The sequence below is a fragment of the Dermacentor variabilis genome, chromosome 2 (genome assembly GCF_050947875.1).
Source record: "Dermacentor variabilis isolate Ectoservices chromosome 2, ASM5094787v1, whole genome shotgun sequence".
Lineage (NCBI taxonomy): Eukaryota > Metazoa > Arthropoda > Arachnida > Ixodida > Ixodidae > Dermacentor > Dermacentor variabilis.
Genome location: NC_134569.1, coordinates 140367693 through 140385909, shown reverse-complemented (window position 1 = coordinate 140385909; position 18217 = coordinate 140367693). Strand labels below are relative to the sequence as shown.

Genomic DNA, 18217 nt, shown 5'->3' with positions numbered 1-18217 from the left:
AAGCCTGATTAGGTTTCAGTACAGCTGGACCATGAAAATAAGATTAAATAAACAGCCTGCAAAACTGAAGCGATCAACATGTGTGTTTTTTTTTCGAGAACCATAGGCCAGCATACCGACCTACCGATATACTCACCGACCTAGCAGAAGGCAGTAGCCGCGTCAAACCCACGAGGGTTTGAGGCAGATACCCAGGTTTTTTTTTTCTCAGGCTTGGAAAAATCTTTCACGTAGCACGTGCAGAGCAACAGAAAGCCGGATCCGGAATTTTCCATAATGGTCTACATTTTCCTCATATGCCCGTTTGCTCTAAACTTAATGTTCCGGAAGTTGAATAAGTACCATTATCTAATTACCTAATTTGGTGACATACAAAAATAGACCAACTTGCTACAAGCGACGGCAAAGAACACTACCTGGCTGTGGCATACTTGCGTGGCACTTGCATATTTTAAATGTTTGGCACATATTACGTGGGGGCCGTAGTCAAAACCTAATCAAAAATGATAAAATGACGAAGGCAGTCATGTGACGAGTACCACAGAGTAACAATGATGGCGTCTTCAATGGCGACGAGGACTGCAGGACGATTACAGGATAAGGCAGTGATTGTCATCACCACGCCGTCTGATAACATTGAGTCGAGCTGTGCATGGAAGCTGCGCGTGCTTAAAGGGACGCTAATTGTAAATATTAAGAAAAGCTAAAGTGATAGATTTGTGCTTGAGAATATCTAAGGCATCTATATTATCGTAAACAGAGCCTTAGTAATAATAAATTGAGGTAAATGCCGGCCACGATTAGATAGATAGAATAAACTTTATTTTCCAACGGATAAGGTGGTCTACCCACCCCCCGACACGCAGATCAGGGGGCGAGTGCCGCCGCCTGAGATGCAGGCTGGAAGGTCTTGGGTCCCAGCAGCCTCTTCAGCCAGTTGGACGAGCCGGAGCTGGAGCTCAGAGTCCGAGCTGCGCAGCAGGATCTCACAGGTGGCTCTACTACCTATTTTGTGCGTTCCCCCGGGAGAGTACGGACATTCACATATTATGTGGTCGAGGGTCCATCTCGCCCTACAAAGATTACATCTATCGCTCCCGGCCTCGGGGAACATGTGGTTCGCCATAACCGGGTGGGGATACGTATAAGATTGTAGTCGTCTCCACGCGACTGCTTGTCTCTTGTTTAATCTTGGGTCTGGCGGGGATAACAGTCTGCGATCCAATCTATAATGCTGCGCGATCTCCCCATATTTTAGCATGCGCTCTCCGCTCCCTCGGTCATCGAGGGGCCCCGTAGCGGCTCGGCGGTAGAGATCTCGAGCCAGCTCGTGGGCCGCCTCGTACTTAAGTGGGTCACGTCGAGTTAGTATTTGCCTTTAGTCTATCTTTAAAGCAAAGTTTTTTTGCCTAACCAGCTGGATTTGGCATGGCTTCGGTATGTTGTTCCGTCAGCTGGTATTTCGGAGGATGTGTATGTTCGTGTGTGTACATTTATGCACGAAAGCATATGTGCGCCGAATGCAAGTACCAGTAAGCGCTGTTAACGCCAGTTTTCTGGTCGGTAAAACACAGGTCCACTGTGCGTACCTCTGCTCATGATATTTGCGTAATAAGGAAATAAGTTCATACGTAACACCTGGACATATTGACGCGGGCAGTACGCGTATGTTAAGGAAAGCAATGAGAGCATTTGCACAATGTATACAATGGGGTTGAGCAGGAAAGCTTACTGCCTGTTCGTGCAATACATCTTCACCAGCTCTTCTTAACGCTCAACACCGTTATCGCGTAACAATATAAGATGGGCTAATTCGCATTCCTAAATCACGTTGACCTCTTCATGGAACAGCGCCTGATAATCAAGGGATTCTATGACCTATTGCATTTTCTTTCATTTCGTCGTTCGATTTGTGCCATTACGTGTGCGCCCATTTATGACAAATCTTCGACAATGTGTCCTGGGCATGTGCCCTATTACCCAAGCGGCACACAATCAATGGATGCAGCGTTAGATATTTGACACACTCGGTATGACCTATCAAGGGAGCATACACAAGTTTCTCGCACTGCTATGTGCACACCGTTGTTCCTTCTACAAGCATCATAGATCGCCTTCGTCCGCATACCACCGCTGCGTAGACATCAAACACAGTGCATCAGCCTGATTTCGTGTGTGCATTTTGGCGCAGCCGGTGAGTGGTGTAATGCGCAAACACAAACATTGCACGAGATGAATGCTGTGAACTTTGCGGTAGTTAAATGATGCATGAAGTTGTACGGTGCATAGGATGAAAGTAAACACAATCGTACGCATCGTCGTTTGTTGTATAGGAGTTATTACTGATCACTTGACTAAAACGTCGCTTCACGTTGATCAAATTCTAATGATGCATAAAAGCTATATTTTGTAGTTAAAGCTACTTTTCAACGGACTCTTTCTTTTATAAGCTATTGCATATGAGGCCCTCCCATGGCGTTTCCACGTGCTTATACAATACTAAGAAGGCTAAACATCGGATCTCAATTTTATGATGGCCAGTGAAGCATCGAAAGAATACTTAGGGGGTGCAATGTGATGGCTTGTGGAATTCGGGATACAATTAGTCAATTGATTAATTTAGACTGCACAAGCATCGTTTCTCCTGAGGGTGGTGCAAATAATATTCACCTTGATAATTTATTAACACGCTTTTGAAAAGGGCGACTATATAGATGATCAACTTACTACCGTATTGGCGCAGTTTCAGGAAGCGAGGTTATATCGAATGCCATTGGAATTTCCACGTTAAATGTTATGAAGAAACACACACACACACACACACACACACACACACACACACACACGCACGCACGCACGCACACACACACACACACACACACACACACACACACACACACACACACACACACACACACACACACACACACACACACACACACACACACACACACACACACACACACACACACACACACACACACACACACACACACACACAATGGTAATGAAAGAAATAAGCAGCAAAATACTGATATCAATGTGTACAATAATTTTGCAGCGCAGGTTGATTGATCTTACCATAAGGAACAATGCATTTCCCTACTCATCGCACAAGCATTACCTACAAATGCTGCAACGACAAACAGAAATGTGATTTTGTAATTGTTCTACCAGGACGACGACAAAGCGGTGCGACAGGTGACATCAGTCAGCTGCGCTCAATTTCCGATAGCGTTCGGCCTTCGGTTTCGGGGACAAGAGCGATGGCAGTGGCGGCCACCACTGCTACCGTCACGCTTAGCGTCAGTAGCGCTCCCGTGTTGTGAAAAGCGCTGATCACGTCTTCATCGAAGTGAAGCATCGCGAAGGTCAGCGACCAACGCGACGCCCACACAATCGACGAGGTGAGGTAGCGCAGCCGCAAAGGGATGAGCTCGCCAGTGAGGAGCACGGGCACGTGACACATGCCGATCGAGTAGGCCGTCACTAACAGGCCCACCGAAAGCACGGCGTCCAAGCTGGCTGTGATGTCCTCCTTGTCCACAGCCCAGTCGCTGCGCGGGTAAAGTGGGCAGTGGTGTTGAAAGTGCCACCGTGAGGGCGTAGATAAATTGCACGCATATTGAATCTGCCTAAGCCGATCCTAACGGCGTATTCTAGAATGGTCGTCCACTCAACATTTCCGCCTCGGCGCTAGAATCTTAACCTAGTGCCTTGATCTATGTAGTCACTGCACTTTATTGACACCGCACAGCAGTCCTTCAGAAGCGTGCTGTACTCTCCTGTCGAAGAAAGATACTGCACTCAACTCGATGGGATGGAAGAAGAGCTTGGAACTAAGGATTGTTTGAGAATACTGAGCCAAGTCTTTTCTGCATTATAAAATAATAAAGCACGACTGAAACAAGCACACCAACACATACACATTCATCTAAAATAAAAATAAATACATCCGCCACATTTTGCATCACATTTAGTCCCGTCGGTTGTGCTTATGTGAAAAATGAACCAAATAGCACTCCCCCAAGACGTTATTACTACAAATACATTGCCTCTTCTTCTTTCACACTTCAGACGGCGGAAATAAGACTGCAAGGATCACTCAAGTGGAATGCAGAGCGCAATCGATTGTTGAAGCTGTCAACCATACCCTGGTAATATGCATAGAAACCGCTCGTGGGAACGCCTTTCCAGTAAGCACGTAAACATTTGTAATCAAGAGGGCATTTACGCGGTTTATGCACGATATCATGATAAGGGTGCATCGATCTGTGACAAAGGGCCGAGCGAAAGTCGTAAAAAAGTGCTGCGCGAGAAGAAACAAACACATGTTGCATGCCTGCTTTGCGTACGGAACATATATGTACTTTAATAAGGATCGGGTTGAACAACGTGCCGCGACTTTCAGTGGGGAGAACTTCTTCTTTGAGTAGAATTTGGTGCAGTAGGAGTTTGTAGCCGCGTGCAGCGTATACCGCAATTGTCGTCGTTTGCGAAACCAATAGCTTCCGCATTAATACCCTCGTACGTAAGAATCGCACTATATTTATTTCGGTTTTCTTGCCCAGCTATTACTTACGTACGTGTTACCTCTCTGTACTGCACACGTTACCTGCCTATACGATGCAGTGATGTTGCTTATAGCTTGTTGCGAGCTATTACTAAGTGTTAGTCTTTGTCCTGAAGTCAGAAAGACAAGAACTCTGCCCACTCCGCGCATGTGGCAGTCTATGTTTAGCGAGATCATTCGCAAGGACACACTCGCTGTACGCTGATGATGCTTTAAGCTCATCTTGTAAGGCGAGTTTAAAATGCTACGGATATACATATACATATTATGCTACCAATAGCGCACATTGTTTTTTTTTTTATTTTGGCTGCGTATCTCGCGGCATAGTGCGAGCGCGCGGGCCCTATCTTGAATGCGATCAGTGATGTGTACAGAATCTACGCGCGCCGAAGGCTGATGGCTTCGTGTGGGCTGTGTTTCGCCGCTTAGTTCGCCTTGAAGCGAGAGGTTCCAATAAGGTCAATTCGCTAACTGCTTCCTCCGCTCTTTCTTCCCGCCAGTGTTTTGACAGCGAGTTTTGACAGGGGTCATTGAATGAGATGACCCCGGCGTGCCTCACCGAGCATGAGGCACGCCGTTATGAGAGAAAATCTTCCGCGGTGTAATGGTTGCAATACATTTCTGCTCTACAATGTTACAGTAGTCTGTGTTAGAGGTCCGCTGTTCGAATACAGCCACAGAACAATTTTATCGATTTATTCGCCTTAAAAAAATCACAATTTCGTCATAAGGGTGAAACAATGAATGCGACAGCAACATGTCAGAATATTACCCGAGATAAGGCTCGTAGCTTAGGTGGTAACATGAATTGCAGTAAACATAAGCTGGCTAAGTAAACAAGCGTTGCGGGACGTGTGCAGGCAGACATGGGCAGAAAGAACTCGATGACCGCGAGCAGCATCGGCTAGAACCAAAGGGTATTGTCGCTGTTGTCGCCTTCCGTCCTCCTCGCGTTCCTGTACAGCGGCAGACTCACGGCGGGTGCTATGTTCGTTCGCACGGCGCTTTTCAACCGCATGGTTTTCGGCATCGTCGCTTAGCGTTGGCTTCCTGTGCCCACCGCGCCCCGTCTGGGTGCCCCCAGCGATGAGCTGCAGCGTGCGCCGGACAGGCTGTAGCACGTTGTTCCTGCATCTGGACGCCGCAGGAACAACGCGGGCCCTCCTTGCTTTAGCGCGATTAGCCATTCACAGGATCTCTTCAGTTGGCGTTCTAACAGTAAACATGCGGGGCATGTTTGCGCGATGATATGGATGTGATGCTTCGCTGCGGAAACCCCGCGCCGACAGGCACCACCATGTGTGCTACGTGTAGGATGACAATGGCACAAGCTGGCAGCGTCTGTCTGCATAACTGTGTTATAAATAATTCCAGCAAGCAAAGCTGTCTATCCTGATATCTTAGAAAACAGGTGCTTCTGTGCCAGTCTGTGTGGTTGGAAGACGAACACGCTATTTCGTCGACTGGTGTTCAAATACTCACGCAAAGATAAGGCGTACAGTTAATGGGGGCAATGGTGATGTGGAAATGTATTAAAACATAAGAAATCAATATTTTTTTTGTGTGCAATTACCGACGGTGGAGAAAGATCTCATGGAGTGTTGAAATAATTGATATTGCTATAAAACGTGCCAAAGGCCTCAACACACTGGCTCAAATGGGAGGGCGGGGACATTTATATTTTCCATTCTGCCTGCTGAGGCAAGCGGCCATGGTCTAATCATTAGAGCATCAGGCTTCTGTGCTAGGGGCCCTCTGTTGTAACCCTGTCGTCGCACAGTTATGTTATGTCTATTTATTATATAAGCACATATATTTTGAAGATCACAATCACCAGTCGTACCAAGCACATAGTCACTGGCACGTATCAGGCCACATTTTATAGAATGCGCTACCTTCGGCATCGGCGCTCCATAAGAGGCTAGAAACTGACCCGATACGGAACAGTGGTGGTAACTCGTGAAGAAAGATTTAGTCTTTCAAACTTAGCGGTGTAAATATTCGTAATAGGATGAGACGTGTATGCTGCAGCAAGAGTCCGTAACACATCTGCTTATCGTAATGAAATGCGAGGGTACAGTAGGACGCCACGCGAAATAGGACGGGGGAGGGGGGGCGACTGGAGAAATGCGTTCGTATTAAGAGGATTAACACGGCAAGCTGGCCGAGTTGGTGATTGAACATGTCCCTATGGGTGGGTGGCGCAACCCGGGCGAAGGACGAGAGGAAGTACACAATACGAGCGCAGACTAATAACTGGTTTATTATTTCAAGCAAAGGACTGTAATATACAGAAAATGTAAACAAATGTAAAGTGACGTTTACAAGGGTGTTATCCTATCTTGTCATTCAAAAAATCAATTTCCTTATCCTGCAGTTTGTTTATCCTATGTTTAAACAAACGAAAATACTGTATAAAAATATTAATCAAATTAACCGCGAGATTGTAGAGGCCTACTTCATGCATGTGAACTCAGGCACATGCGCCAGCCAGACTTCTATGACTCTGCAGGATAAAGAAACTGATCTGCGCAGTCTGCGCTCGTATTGTGTACTTCCTCTCGTCCTTCGTCCGGGTTGCGCCGCCCACCCATAGGAACATATCAGGAGGAGCTCCGCTTACTAAGAGAGCCGTGGAGAGAAGCAGCACTATATGTCAGGCACCCTCCTAATACTGTTAGACAGGTTAATAGTAAAGCGAATGCAGCAGCTAATTTTTCTTGTGGTTCGAATGCGGTGGACGACTGCTGGATTGGCTAGACTTTGCCAGTCGTCATTTAGAGGAGGCACTGTTGACGTATGAAAGGAAAACACCTCGCTCCTACCGCTCGAGTCGGTGGCCACATGAGCACGAGGCTCGTGGCAATCCAAATTATTCCAGGTGCGAAGTGCCTGAAATTTCATTCGTGCTCATTTAAGCAGTCTATGAGGCGAGTGGTATTGCGGCCAAGCTGTTTGATCTGCACATGCTTTGGATTAAATATATATCACAGTTTGGCTAGCTTGAGTCTTTGCCACTGCTTTTTGTGTATTGCTTTCTGCGTAACTGACAGGAGTCTAAGAAAGAAAATCATAATGTGGCTTTAGCTGTAAAAAATAATTTAGTGCTCGCTTCTGTTTTTCTGCTTAGTTAGAATAGCAACAATTTTGGTTCTGATTAACCAGAGTTTCTTTGCATTACCTAAATACAATACCAACCAGTATAGGGGCAGTTGTTCCGTTTAGTCATCAATTACGTTTAAGTGATTTTTGTTTACTACTCTATTCACCCAGCAGGACCCGTAGGGAACACCCACTCTTCAAAAGCGCTGCGATTCCACACGGATGGAAGCATTCATTAACTGCTCAGCAGTGGAGATAAGGCCGAGCCGCTCAGAATATTGGTGGGAAAATAGCGCGGGACATATTAATAGAACCGGAATCGATACAAGCCCAGGTAACTGTACAATATAGAGATAGAGGTTTTATTGTTGAAAAGAATGGAAATGTCAAAGAGATATATGGAAAATGCTAGACTGACACACATATACATATTACAGATTAGGTCAAGCAGTCCAGGTGATTATTTGTCGGCGCCCCGTGTCGAAGGGGATTTCATTAAAAATAATCATTATGATCATCATCTTTGACTGGAACGACAGAAACATGGCGTCTGTCAATGCATAGCGGTGTGCATGGCATTATTTCGCACGCTATCTTTAAAAAATATTAAATTTCTGATGACATCTGGGAGCGAAAATTTGCCCCTGCAGCTCACTTAGCTATTCACGAGATGGCATGCTTCCGAAATCAAAAGCGCGACCGTCCCCATGGCTTTAGTGTTCTAGAATACTAGTACTCCTATGCACTACCGCGGGAACATGTTGAATTGCGCACCACGCGTAGAAGCGTCGTTTTGCTGACAAACATTTGGGCGAGAAAGAGCTTAGCTTGATTTGTGTACAATCAAAGTGGTTGGACTCGAAAATATGAAAGCACTTTGATTGCAGAAATAATCTAAATGTTCACGAAGCACATACCAAACGGGCCTCGACTTCGTGAACAAATGAGTGAGCATTCACGCCACGGGCCGAACTTGCGGTCTGCTTCCCACCAGTGCGAGCATACAGTCGCTACCACGCTCACCCATCACTGTTTCCGGCATGTGACTTCATAAACACAATAGCGACTACAGATTTAAAAAAAAGTTCTAAAAATGTTCCATGATGCTTTCCGCGTTACCACTACCGCATTGGACACTCTGACCGGTGAGTGTTTTGTAGCACACAGACAAAGAAAGAAACGGGCATACCAAAATTAAGTTCTTGGTATCATTAAAGGGAAGCTGAAGAGTCCGTCGAATTTAATAAGACGCTCATATACGGATGCGGGAACCTTATAAACCATGCATGTAAAATTTTGGGCGGAATTTTTCACTTAGGAACGACGTAATCGCCGGTTAAAATTGCGGTGTCGCTCCGCCCCCCGTCGAGCGCCGCGCGCTGCTGCTGACGCTGACGATGCGAGCGGAGACCGGAAACCGTGCCGTAGTGACGTCAGCACTGGTGTCCCGTTCCTTCGCAGTCTCCGCGACCAAGCCTGACCGCGCTTGTCTCTGCGTGCGTGCCGTCATAATCTGCCTCGCTCGAGCCTGCATTCCTTTGTTTGTGTGTATGTAGAGTGGGAGTTGACGTGCGCAGCATCAGTTGAAGTGGTGGGCCGATCATGCCGGCGTTCTGTGCAGCCTACGGTTGCACGAACACCAGCGGCAGCGACGATGTTTCATTACTCCCCGCAAGACAAGAAGCTTGCAGCTAAGTGGGAGGCTGCTGTGAATCGAAAGAATTTCAAGCGGTCAAGAACAACAGTGCTGTGCTCTAACCACTTCCGTGCCGACGATTACTACCAGAGTTTATGAATAAGGCGTGAATGAGTGAGAGTACGACTTTCTGCTAGCAGGCTTTCTAAACGCAGCGGGAAAAGGTCGGGGCAACGAACGCACAAAGGCAGGACGGGTGTGGGCGGACAGATGGTAACTGGTCTTGGAAGATTTTATGAATACACGAACTCGTCCAAATCTGGGTTTTGATTTATTGCTAGCTCCTTCGTGTTAGCACGCTGAACGGTAGGTACGTGTTCATCTCCCACCCTTGACGCAGGTTTGGTCGCAAACCTCCGTTAATTTTCTATTCACACGTGTGTTGTGAAACAGCCAACATGCAGCTACCATAAGGCAGTGCAAGTGTAAAGTTTTCATGTGTTTGAAAGCCAGCGCACGCCAGGGCGCTTCGCTCCCCCTCGCGCACAGACACAAAGCGGTTGTCTCACGTAGCCGACGGAATTCGCCACCTTTACGACTCCGGTTATGATTAGGGTGCGGATGGCGCACTGACGAAGGCCACTACACGTGCTACAAGAGGCGGAAAACTTTTCCCGCATGTAACCCGTCTGTGTAGATTGCCGACAGCTTTGGGGCAGCGCACAAATGCCGACGATCACATCCCTCGTTATGTTCCACGAGGAGGCATGCAGAAACGTAACAGTACAGTTGTTTGCCCGCAAACGAACTCACTGGATCGCTGAATACAGCTTCGCAAAAAACATACTCACCAAAGAACATTTCTAACACGAGGAGATGCAAATACTTCGCTTTCGTCCGCGTTCGGAAGTACTGCTTGCTATCACCATCTTTTGCTTCTTGGAGAGGCCGCCTACGTATACATGTAGGGAGCAACGCCGAACTCCTCAGAGAAACTCAAGTTCTCGAAATTTACCGTTACCGTCTCACCAAACCGCAGCGACAAACCACCTTGCACCGTGCTTCATGTGTGGCGGCAGCGGCCGGTCCGGAAGAACACCAATGTTGACGTCACGAGGCGCCCGACCAATCACAGGCGAAAACGAGGCGCGCGAGCTGCCCGAGTCTACTGCTGCACTTCGCGTTGAAATAAAACCTGTTTGTGCTTTCTTTCGCTCAATTTCGATGCGATATTCGGATTCGAAGGGTTGAAAACCATTACGTACAGCTCTTCACAAATTTTTTCTGGAAAACTCTTCAGCTTCCCTTTAAGCTTTTAATGACGGCACATACAGATGCCCGAAAAAAATGTTTATTGTCTATCTGAATATGCAAAGTACATCGAGAATGAGCATAATGAAGGAAAAGAAAATAACATATCTTGTGGAAGCTTTTTCAGCAGTAGCGGGGAAATTCCAGGCATCAAACTGGAAGTGCGCTTCACTCTTATTTGCCTATGTCTCCTTTTGGAATCTTCTACTGACAGCTCTCGCCATATGTGAACCGTAGTTGCAATTTTCGTTTACTTTAGGTCACGTGTGTGACACCATTGTAGACTGTGATCTTGGGTCTGTCTGTCTCCTCTGACCGTGCTTCCAAAAGAAAGCGACCGGTGTGCCAAACTTCCTCTGCTTCGTCCTGTGTTCCTGCTCTAAACCAACGGAAGAATGCTTGCTGCCTCTCAGTAAGTATTGGCCAAAGATATTTCTCCAGAAGCTCACATACTGAATGCCACAACTCAGCAAGAAACATTTATTTTCTGGTATCTTGCCCGTGTGCAACATTCGTCAATTAAAGGTTAAGCGTCTGGTTTCAGGCGATCAGAGTATACGTACGTCGCAAAATTGTTACAACGCGCTATAATAGAAGGAGTTAAGCGCGGCGGAAGCCGTATTGTTAGCAGGAGCTCACCTGAACCCGACGTGATCGAGCGGTCGCAATATAAACAAACCGCCGGCGACCAGCACGGACGACAGAGCAAGGAGCCCCCGTCGACTGACCGTCTTCGTGATATACGTTGCTAAGGTGGCGAAACCAATCTGCAGGGCAAGTAGCATCACGGCGAATGCCTGCGGGGGCACATCAGTCACTGAGGTACCCGTCACTTGCAGAGCACGCAGCAGGCATAGATGGACGCAGGAGATGTTCTGAAGAAGGTGCAGTAGCAGACAAGCCGTCATATTCCTGCAAATGTTTCAGAACAAGGCGAAAGGGAAAAAAATATATATATCTGTGATGCTGTATCAGGGACCAATCCTTATCGGGGTGCGTGAAACGCTTTGGGCGTGCTGGAGAGGGTGTAAAGACACTGTATTACACCAATTATGTAACCAAATGCTCAAGTTACATTTATTCGTGCTTGAGAAAGCTCGCATGCTTAACTTAAGTTGCAGTAGTAGTGGGGGCTGTTGGAACCTCAGCGCTGACACCCGTTGTTGCAATCTGACCGCTGACACCAGTTGTTGCAATCTCAGCGCTGACGCCCGTTGTTGCAGCTGGGTCGCAAGCCCCAAGGGTAGCGTTGGCCTGGCGGCCTGGGGCACAACCGGAAGCATCCGAAGGTCCGAGCAAAGCATGAGTCGACTGCTAACAGAACAACTTGTTTATTCTATCATCGCATAAGAGCGGGCGGTCAGGTCGACCGAAGTGGAGAGACGGGAGAGCACGTAACTCAACAGAAGAAACCGGAGCCTCTCCCTTGGCGTCCGGGGGCAGCTGCTTCTATACTCTCGCAGTTGAGGGCAAGAAGGAACGCCTCTATAGAGGCGCACGTGATGCGCCGCTCGGGCACGTTGAGACGAGTAGGTGACGCATCCGCCGGGCCGGCGCCGGTCAGACCTCCTCGCTTCACAGTTGGGGGAGCTCCTCTCCCCGGCTGCCGCGCTTTGACAAGCGTGGGCACCAACATGCACACACACACACACGCGCACACGAAGACACGTGGCATTGGAACATGCCTGGACGCGCTTGGCGGGGAGGCGTAGCAGCGGCGCCGAACGGGCCAAAATGTCCGCCGCTTTGAACGAAGCCCCGGCGTCCGCTGCATCCGCACCGGCTATACCGCGCGTCGTAGGCGAAACGTAACAGGGCCTTAAGGTCTTATTTTGCAATAGTGGTCACTCCCTATTGCAGTGCGCCTGTTCGTTTTGCAGAGGTTGTGTGGGCACTATAGGGCATCTCTCTATCTTCCTGCCCGAGTTTCTTCACGTCATTTCTCGATCCTATGTGCCGAATGCGTAAGTACCATAGCTCGGCAAGCAGGAAATTTTGGCCAAAGATTGCGCGCTTGTAGGGCTTATAGCTCCTGATGAGCACAGGCATGAGTTAGATGGATTTTACCTACTCTGGCTAAATGAGCTCCCACAAAAGATGCCAGAGCAACTCGGATGGACAAACCTACTGCCGAGCAACGCCTCTCTGAACGCCTGCTGCCAAAAGGGTGGGCGAAACTAGCACCTTTTCCTCTCCACAATCGCTCTCCGTGGACACCGTGCGAGACTAAATTTAGCTCCAATTGTGTTATGCGTGGCACAACAACAGCATCTGTGCACGCTACAAATGCATGATCGAGTAATGCCGTTTTTGTTCCATATAATGATACAAATTAAGGAGCACAGGTGGTCCGGTTGGAAAGATATCAGCAATAATAGTATAACATGTTTCGTTACACGCGGTTTTAGAACGGTTTTATGCTGGCAGAACCGAACGTCGTTGCACGTCGAAAAAAAAAACAAATTTGGAGGACGCTTAATCTTTGCCTTTAAGAGTGGAACTCAAAGATCCCTGCCTCCTTCTCGCGCCTCCCGGCAACTGCAGCTTATGTAACCGTTAATGTTTACCGGGAAACGCTGGCGGTGAACGCTATGCCCGAGAGTGATATTTCTGGTAGAAATGTGGCTTATTGCGTGGCCCGCAGAGGCGAGCGCTATCTTGATGATGATGTTGCAAGATGCCGAGTGGTGTGCGCCGCTCTGTGAATGGCAGAAACGCTGGAAAAGGGCTTTGTGTTTGAATTTCGCCTTAACAGAGTTGTGTTTTCTAATGTATTCAAATTGTAATGCGACGCTATCATGGCTGTAGAGTGTGTGTAAGTCACAGTTTACGATTTTTTTTACGCATTTTACTTTGAGGAATTCAATTAGTTCAGTAACGCCAGAAATGGCACCTATTTCCACGAAATGTGAATAAGAGCATTGTGCCCCACATGGTTACTGGAGAAACCTGGGAAACAATCTAATAGCGGCCGTTTGACACTTTTTAGTATTTGCTTAAGAAATATGTTACAAAAGTTTTAATAAAGTGAGATTCTTGAAACTTTGCCCACGTATCACGTTTACGGAACCTTCACCAGGCCCCATAGCAAATTTTCGTCATACGCTGCAAGTTGTTACATGTCCTCTAGTGAGAGTTCTGCCGTAAATTGTTTTCAAATCGGCGCCATTAATACCCGAGATAGAAATATTTCAGCGCCGCGAACCGATGATTTCAGCAGGCGGGCTCCACAGCCAAGCAAGATGCTTCTCCACTCGCCCCATCTAGCCTGCGCGAGCGAAATTTCATGCCTGCTGTTGTGATCGCACCGCTGGCACGAGTTGTTGGGAACTCGGCGCTGACGCCCGTTGTTGCACCTGGGTCGCAAGCCCCAAGGGTAGCGTTGGCCTGGCGGCCTGGGGTACAACTGGAAGCATCCGAAGGTCCCGGCAAAGCATGAGTCGACGGGTAACAACAAAACAACTTGTTTATTCTAACATCGCAAAGAGTTGGCGGTCAGGTCGACCGAAGTAGAGAGACGGGAGTGCACGTTACTCAACAGAAGAAATCGGAGCCTCCTTGGCGTCCGGGGGCAGCTGCTTTTATACTCTCGCAGTTGAGGGCAAGAAGGAACCCCTCTATAGACGAGCACGTGACTTTGCCGCTCGGGCACAATGGGAAGAGAAGGTGGCGCATACGTCGTGCCGGCGCCGCTCGGGCACAATGGGAAGAGAAGGTGGCGCATACGTCGTGCCGGCGCCGGTCAGACCCCTCGCTTCACAGTTGGGGGAGCTCCTCTCCCCGGCTGCCGCGCTTTGACAAGCGTGGGCACCAACATGCACATACACACACACACGCACATGAAGACACGTGGCATTGGAACATGCCTGGACGCGCTTGGCAGGGAGGCGTAGCGGCGGCGCCGAACGGGCCAAAATGTCTGCCGCTTTGAACGAAGCCCCGGCGTCCGTTGCATCCGCGCCGGCTTTACCGCGCGTCGTAGGCGAAACGTAACAGACCGCCCCGCCGGGGGAAGGAGATCCCGATGGTCAGGGGACTGCATCCGCTGTCCGGAGGGATGTCGCTCGATGATGCTCATAACCGAAGTCGGGCGTCCCTCGACGTTTCTTGAGCGCAGCGCACAGAGAAGGCCTCGTTCTCTCGTTCAGGTTCGCACAGGACACTGCAAAGTGACTTCGGGAGAGTTCACATTTTGGTTCTCGTTCCCGGCAAGCGTTAGAACTACGCTGAAACTCAACCGCTCAGTCAGCAAGCACGGCACAACCCTCACTAAGCCCTGCCAGGCTCTTTCCCCTTTTATACCACTGCCTAGTTCCTTACAGTAGTCTAGCAGCACTCAGAACGCGTCCACAAATTGGAAAATTGCACTAGAAAGCACATCATCACTTTGAAACACTAAACAAAAGCAATATATTAAAAATCCTGCCTCAGGAAGAAAAACATCAGTAACAAACAATTTTGAGGCTGATTCCTACGTTAGGGGCTTCGACTTAAGCCATCGGCGTTACCGTTGAGACTCCCCTTTTTGTAACGCACCTCAAAGGAATATTGTTGCAAAGCGAGGCTCCAGCGCAGGAGGCGGCCATTTTTGGGAGAGATGGTCTGCAGCCATTGGAGAGGGCAGTGATCCGTCTCAATGATAAACCTCGAGCCGGCTAGATAGCATGACAATTTCTGAACGGCCCACACGAGACACGCACACTCTTTCTCGGTGGCGCTGTACGCCTGCTCACGACTGGTCAGCTTACGACTAGCATACAGGACGGGGTGTTCTACTTCTCCATTTTCCCGTTGGCACAGTACAACGCCCATGCCTCGCTCACTAGCATCGCACTGAACTACGAACCCTTTTGTGTAGTCTGGCGATCGTAGCACAGGCTGGCTTGTTAGGGCGCTCTTTAGGGCGCTAAAAGCTCTTTCCTTTGTCTCGTCCCAGACGACTGTTTGCGGCTCTGTCTTTCTTAGAGCATCCGTCAGGGGAGCCGCGATATCAGAGTACCTGGGGATGTACCTCTGATAGTAGCCGGCGACACCTAAGAACGACCGAATATCGGTCTTCGTGCGCGGTTGCGGGAAGTCTCGCACAGCGGCCACCTTTATTTCAGAGGGGCGGCGACGACCCTGACCAATCACGTGACCGAGGTAGACAACCTCGGCCTGTGCTAACTGGCACTTGGGAGCCTTGACTGTCAAGCCCGCTTCGCGCAGGCGGGTTAGCACTGCCCACAAGTGTGCCATATGCTCAGACCAGGATGCGGAGAATATCGCTACGTCGTCTAGATACGGTAAAGCGAATTCTTGCTGTCCCCGCAACACTTTATCCATGAGGCTTGAAAAGCAGTATGGCGCGTTCTTCAAACCAAAACTCAACACTTTAGGACGGAATGTTCCCATTGGTGAAATGAACGCCGCATACCTACTAGCCTCTTCTGTAAGTGGAACCTGCCAATAACCCCTGACAAGATCTAGGGTGGAAATAAACTGAGCGCTACTAACTTTCTCAAGGCGCTCCTCGATGTTAGGGATCGGATAAATTTGATCCTTAGTGACGGAATTAAGCCTGCGGTAGTCGACGCAAGGACGAGGTTCCTTGCCCGGTACCTCAACTAAAATTAAAGGGGAGGTATAATCACTCTCACCTGCCTCAATAACACCGAGCTGTAGCATTTTCTTTACCTCAGCCTCCATAATATCGCTCTGGCGGGGTGACACCCGGTACGCCTTGGATCGTACTGGCTCTGGGGAGGTAAGTTCTATATCATGAGTAAGGACAGAAGTCCTACCAGGCCTCTCAGAGAACAGACCTTGAAACTCTTGTAAGAGCTGGTGTAGTTCGGTTTTCTGCTCAGGCGACAGCGTTGCTTTACTGATAAGGTCACTAATGACTTGACCGGTGTCTTCCCTGTTCGTCACTGAGCCTAGTCCCGGAAGCTCGACTGGAAGCTCTTCAGGAACGTTTACCATCATGCACACCACTGCTTCCCTTTGTCTATAAGGTTTGAGCAGATTACAGTGGTAAACTTGCTGTGCTTTCCGCTTTCCTGGCAGACTCACCACGTAGTTAACGTCCGACAGTTTCTGAACAATTCGTGCTGGGCCCTCCCACTGCACGTCTAGTTTGTTGTTTAGCGATGTGCGCAATATCATGACTTCATCGCCCACCTCAAAACGACGGGCCCTGGCTGTCCGATCATAATAAACCTTGGCCCTCTGCTGGGCCTTTGCCATTGCTTCACCTGACAACTCCTGTGCCCTTCTTAAGCGTTCGAGGAGCTTAAGCACGTACTCCACCACGACTGGGTCGTCGCCCCTGCCTTCCCACGATTCTCGAAGCATGCGAAGCGGAGATCGCAGCGAGCGACCGTACACCAGCTCAGCTGGCGAAAACCCCGTAGCCGCATGCGGCGCGGTCCTTAATGCAAACATCACCCCAGGCAGACACAGCTCCCAGTCAGTTTGATGTTCAAAACATAAGGCTCTCAACACGCGCTTCATGACGGAGTGGAGCTTCTCAACGGAATTCGACTGTGGGTGGTACACTGAGCTGTGTAACAGCTTTACCCCACACATTTCGAGAAAAGTTGTCGTCAAAGCGCTAGTAAACACTGTGCCCTGATCTGATTGGATTTCCGCAGGAAAACCAACTCGCGCAAATATGGACAGTAGTGCATTGACTATCTCAACTGAGCTGAGTTCTTTAAGCGGCACTGCTTCAGGGAACTTTGTCGCTGGGTAGATCACAGTCAAAATGTGTCTGTACCCCGTGGCAGTTACCGGCAGAGGTCCCACTGTATCAATAACGAGCCGTCTAAAAGGCTCCGTAATGATAGGTACCAATCTCAACGGCGCCCTCGATTTGTCCCCTGGTTTGCCCACCCGCTGACAGGTGTCACATGTCCTCACGAAATGGTCTGCGTCCCGAAAACACCCTGGCCAATAGTACTCTTGCAAGAGACGGTCCTTAGTTTTCTTAACTCCTAGGTGTCCGGACCACGAACCCCCGTGCGACAAGCGCAACAGATCCTGACGATAGCATTGAGGCACGATCAGCTGATCGAACTCCACTCCTCTGCGGTCTAGATACTTCCGGTATAGGACTCCACCTCTTTCCACAAAACGCGCATTTTTCCTGGCGATACCTTCCTTGACAATGCAGCGTATGTTTTCTAGGCTGCCATCCTTTCTTTGCTCGGCTATCAAAGCCGACCGGCTGACTTTTAGCAACCTATCAAGTTCGTCTGACGTAGGCGCGATGAGCAAATCTGCAGATAGCTCTTGTAACTTTCCCTTATCGGGCATTTCCTCTCCAGTATCTGGCGCCTTCAACGCTACAGGCTCAATTTTATTCAGTTCGGGCGTGCTCTGAATATCGGCTTGCTGCGCCTCTGACCCCTTTTCATTGTTTGATAACGTCGGCCCCGCAACTACCGCCTTTGCAGCGAGCTCCCGAACCTTCGATCTGGTTAAGGCCTGAACGCTAACCTCACCAAACAAAAGCCCCTTCTCGCGCAGGAGGTGATCGGACCTGTTCGAAAATAGGTACGGGTACTGGGGGGGCAGCATAGATGACACTGCCGCCTCCGTCTCAAGCGCTC

At 49.0% G+C, this 18217-nt stretch overlaps 1 protein-coding gene across 1 annotated transcript in view; it reads right to left on the bottom strand.

Annotated features, from left to right (window-relative positions):
* Positions 1-3211: 3211 nt before the first annotated feature.
* The window catches only part of LOC142570468 (facilitated trehalose transporter Tret1-like), a 32103-nt gene continuing 17097 nt past the window's right edge, over positions 3212-18217 (bottom strand). The window contains exon 4 of the mRNA XM_075678852.1: positions 3212-3557. Within this exon, the coding sequence (XP_075534967.1) occupies positions 3212-3557 (346 nt within the window). The remainder of the gene's footprint in view (positions 3558-18217) is intronic.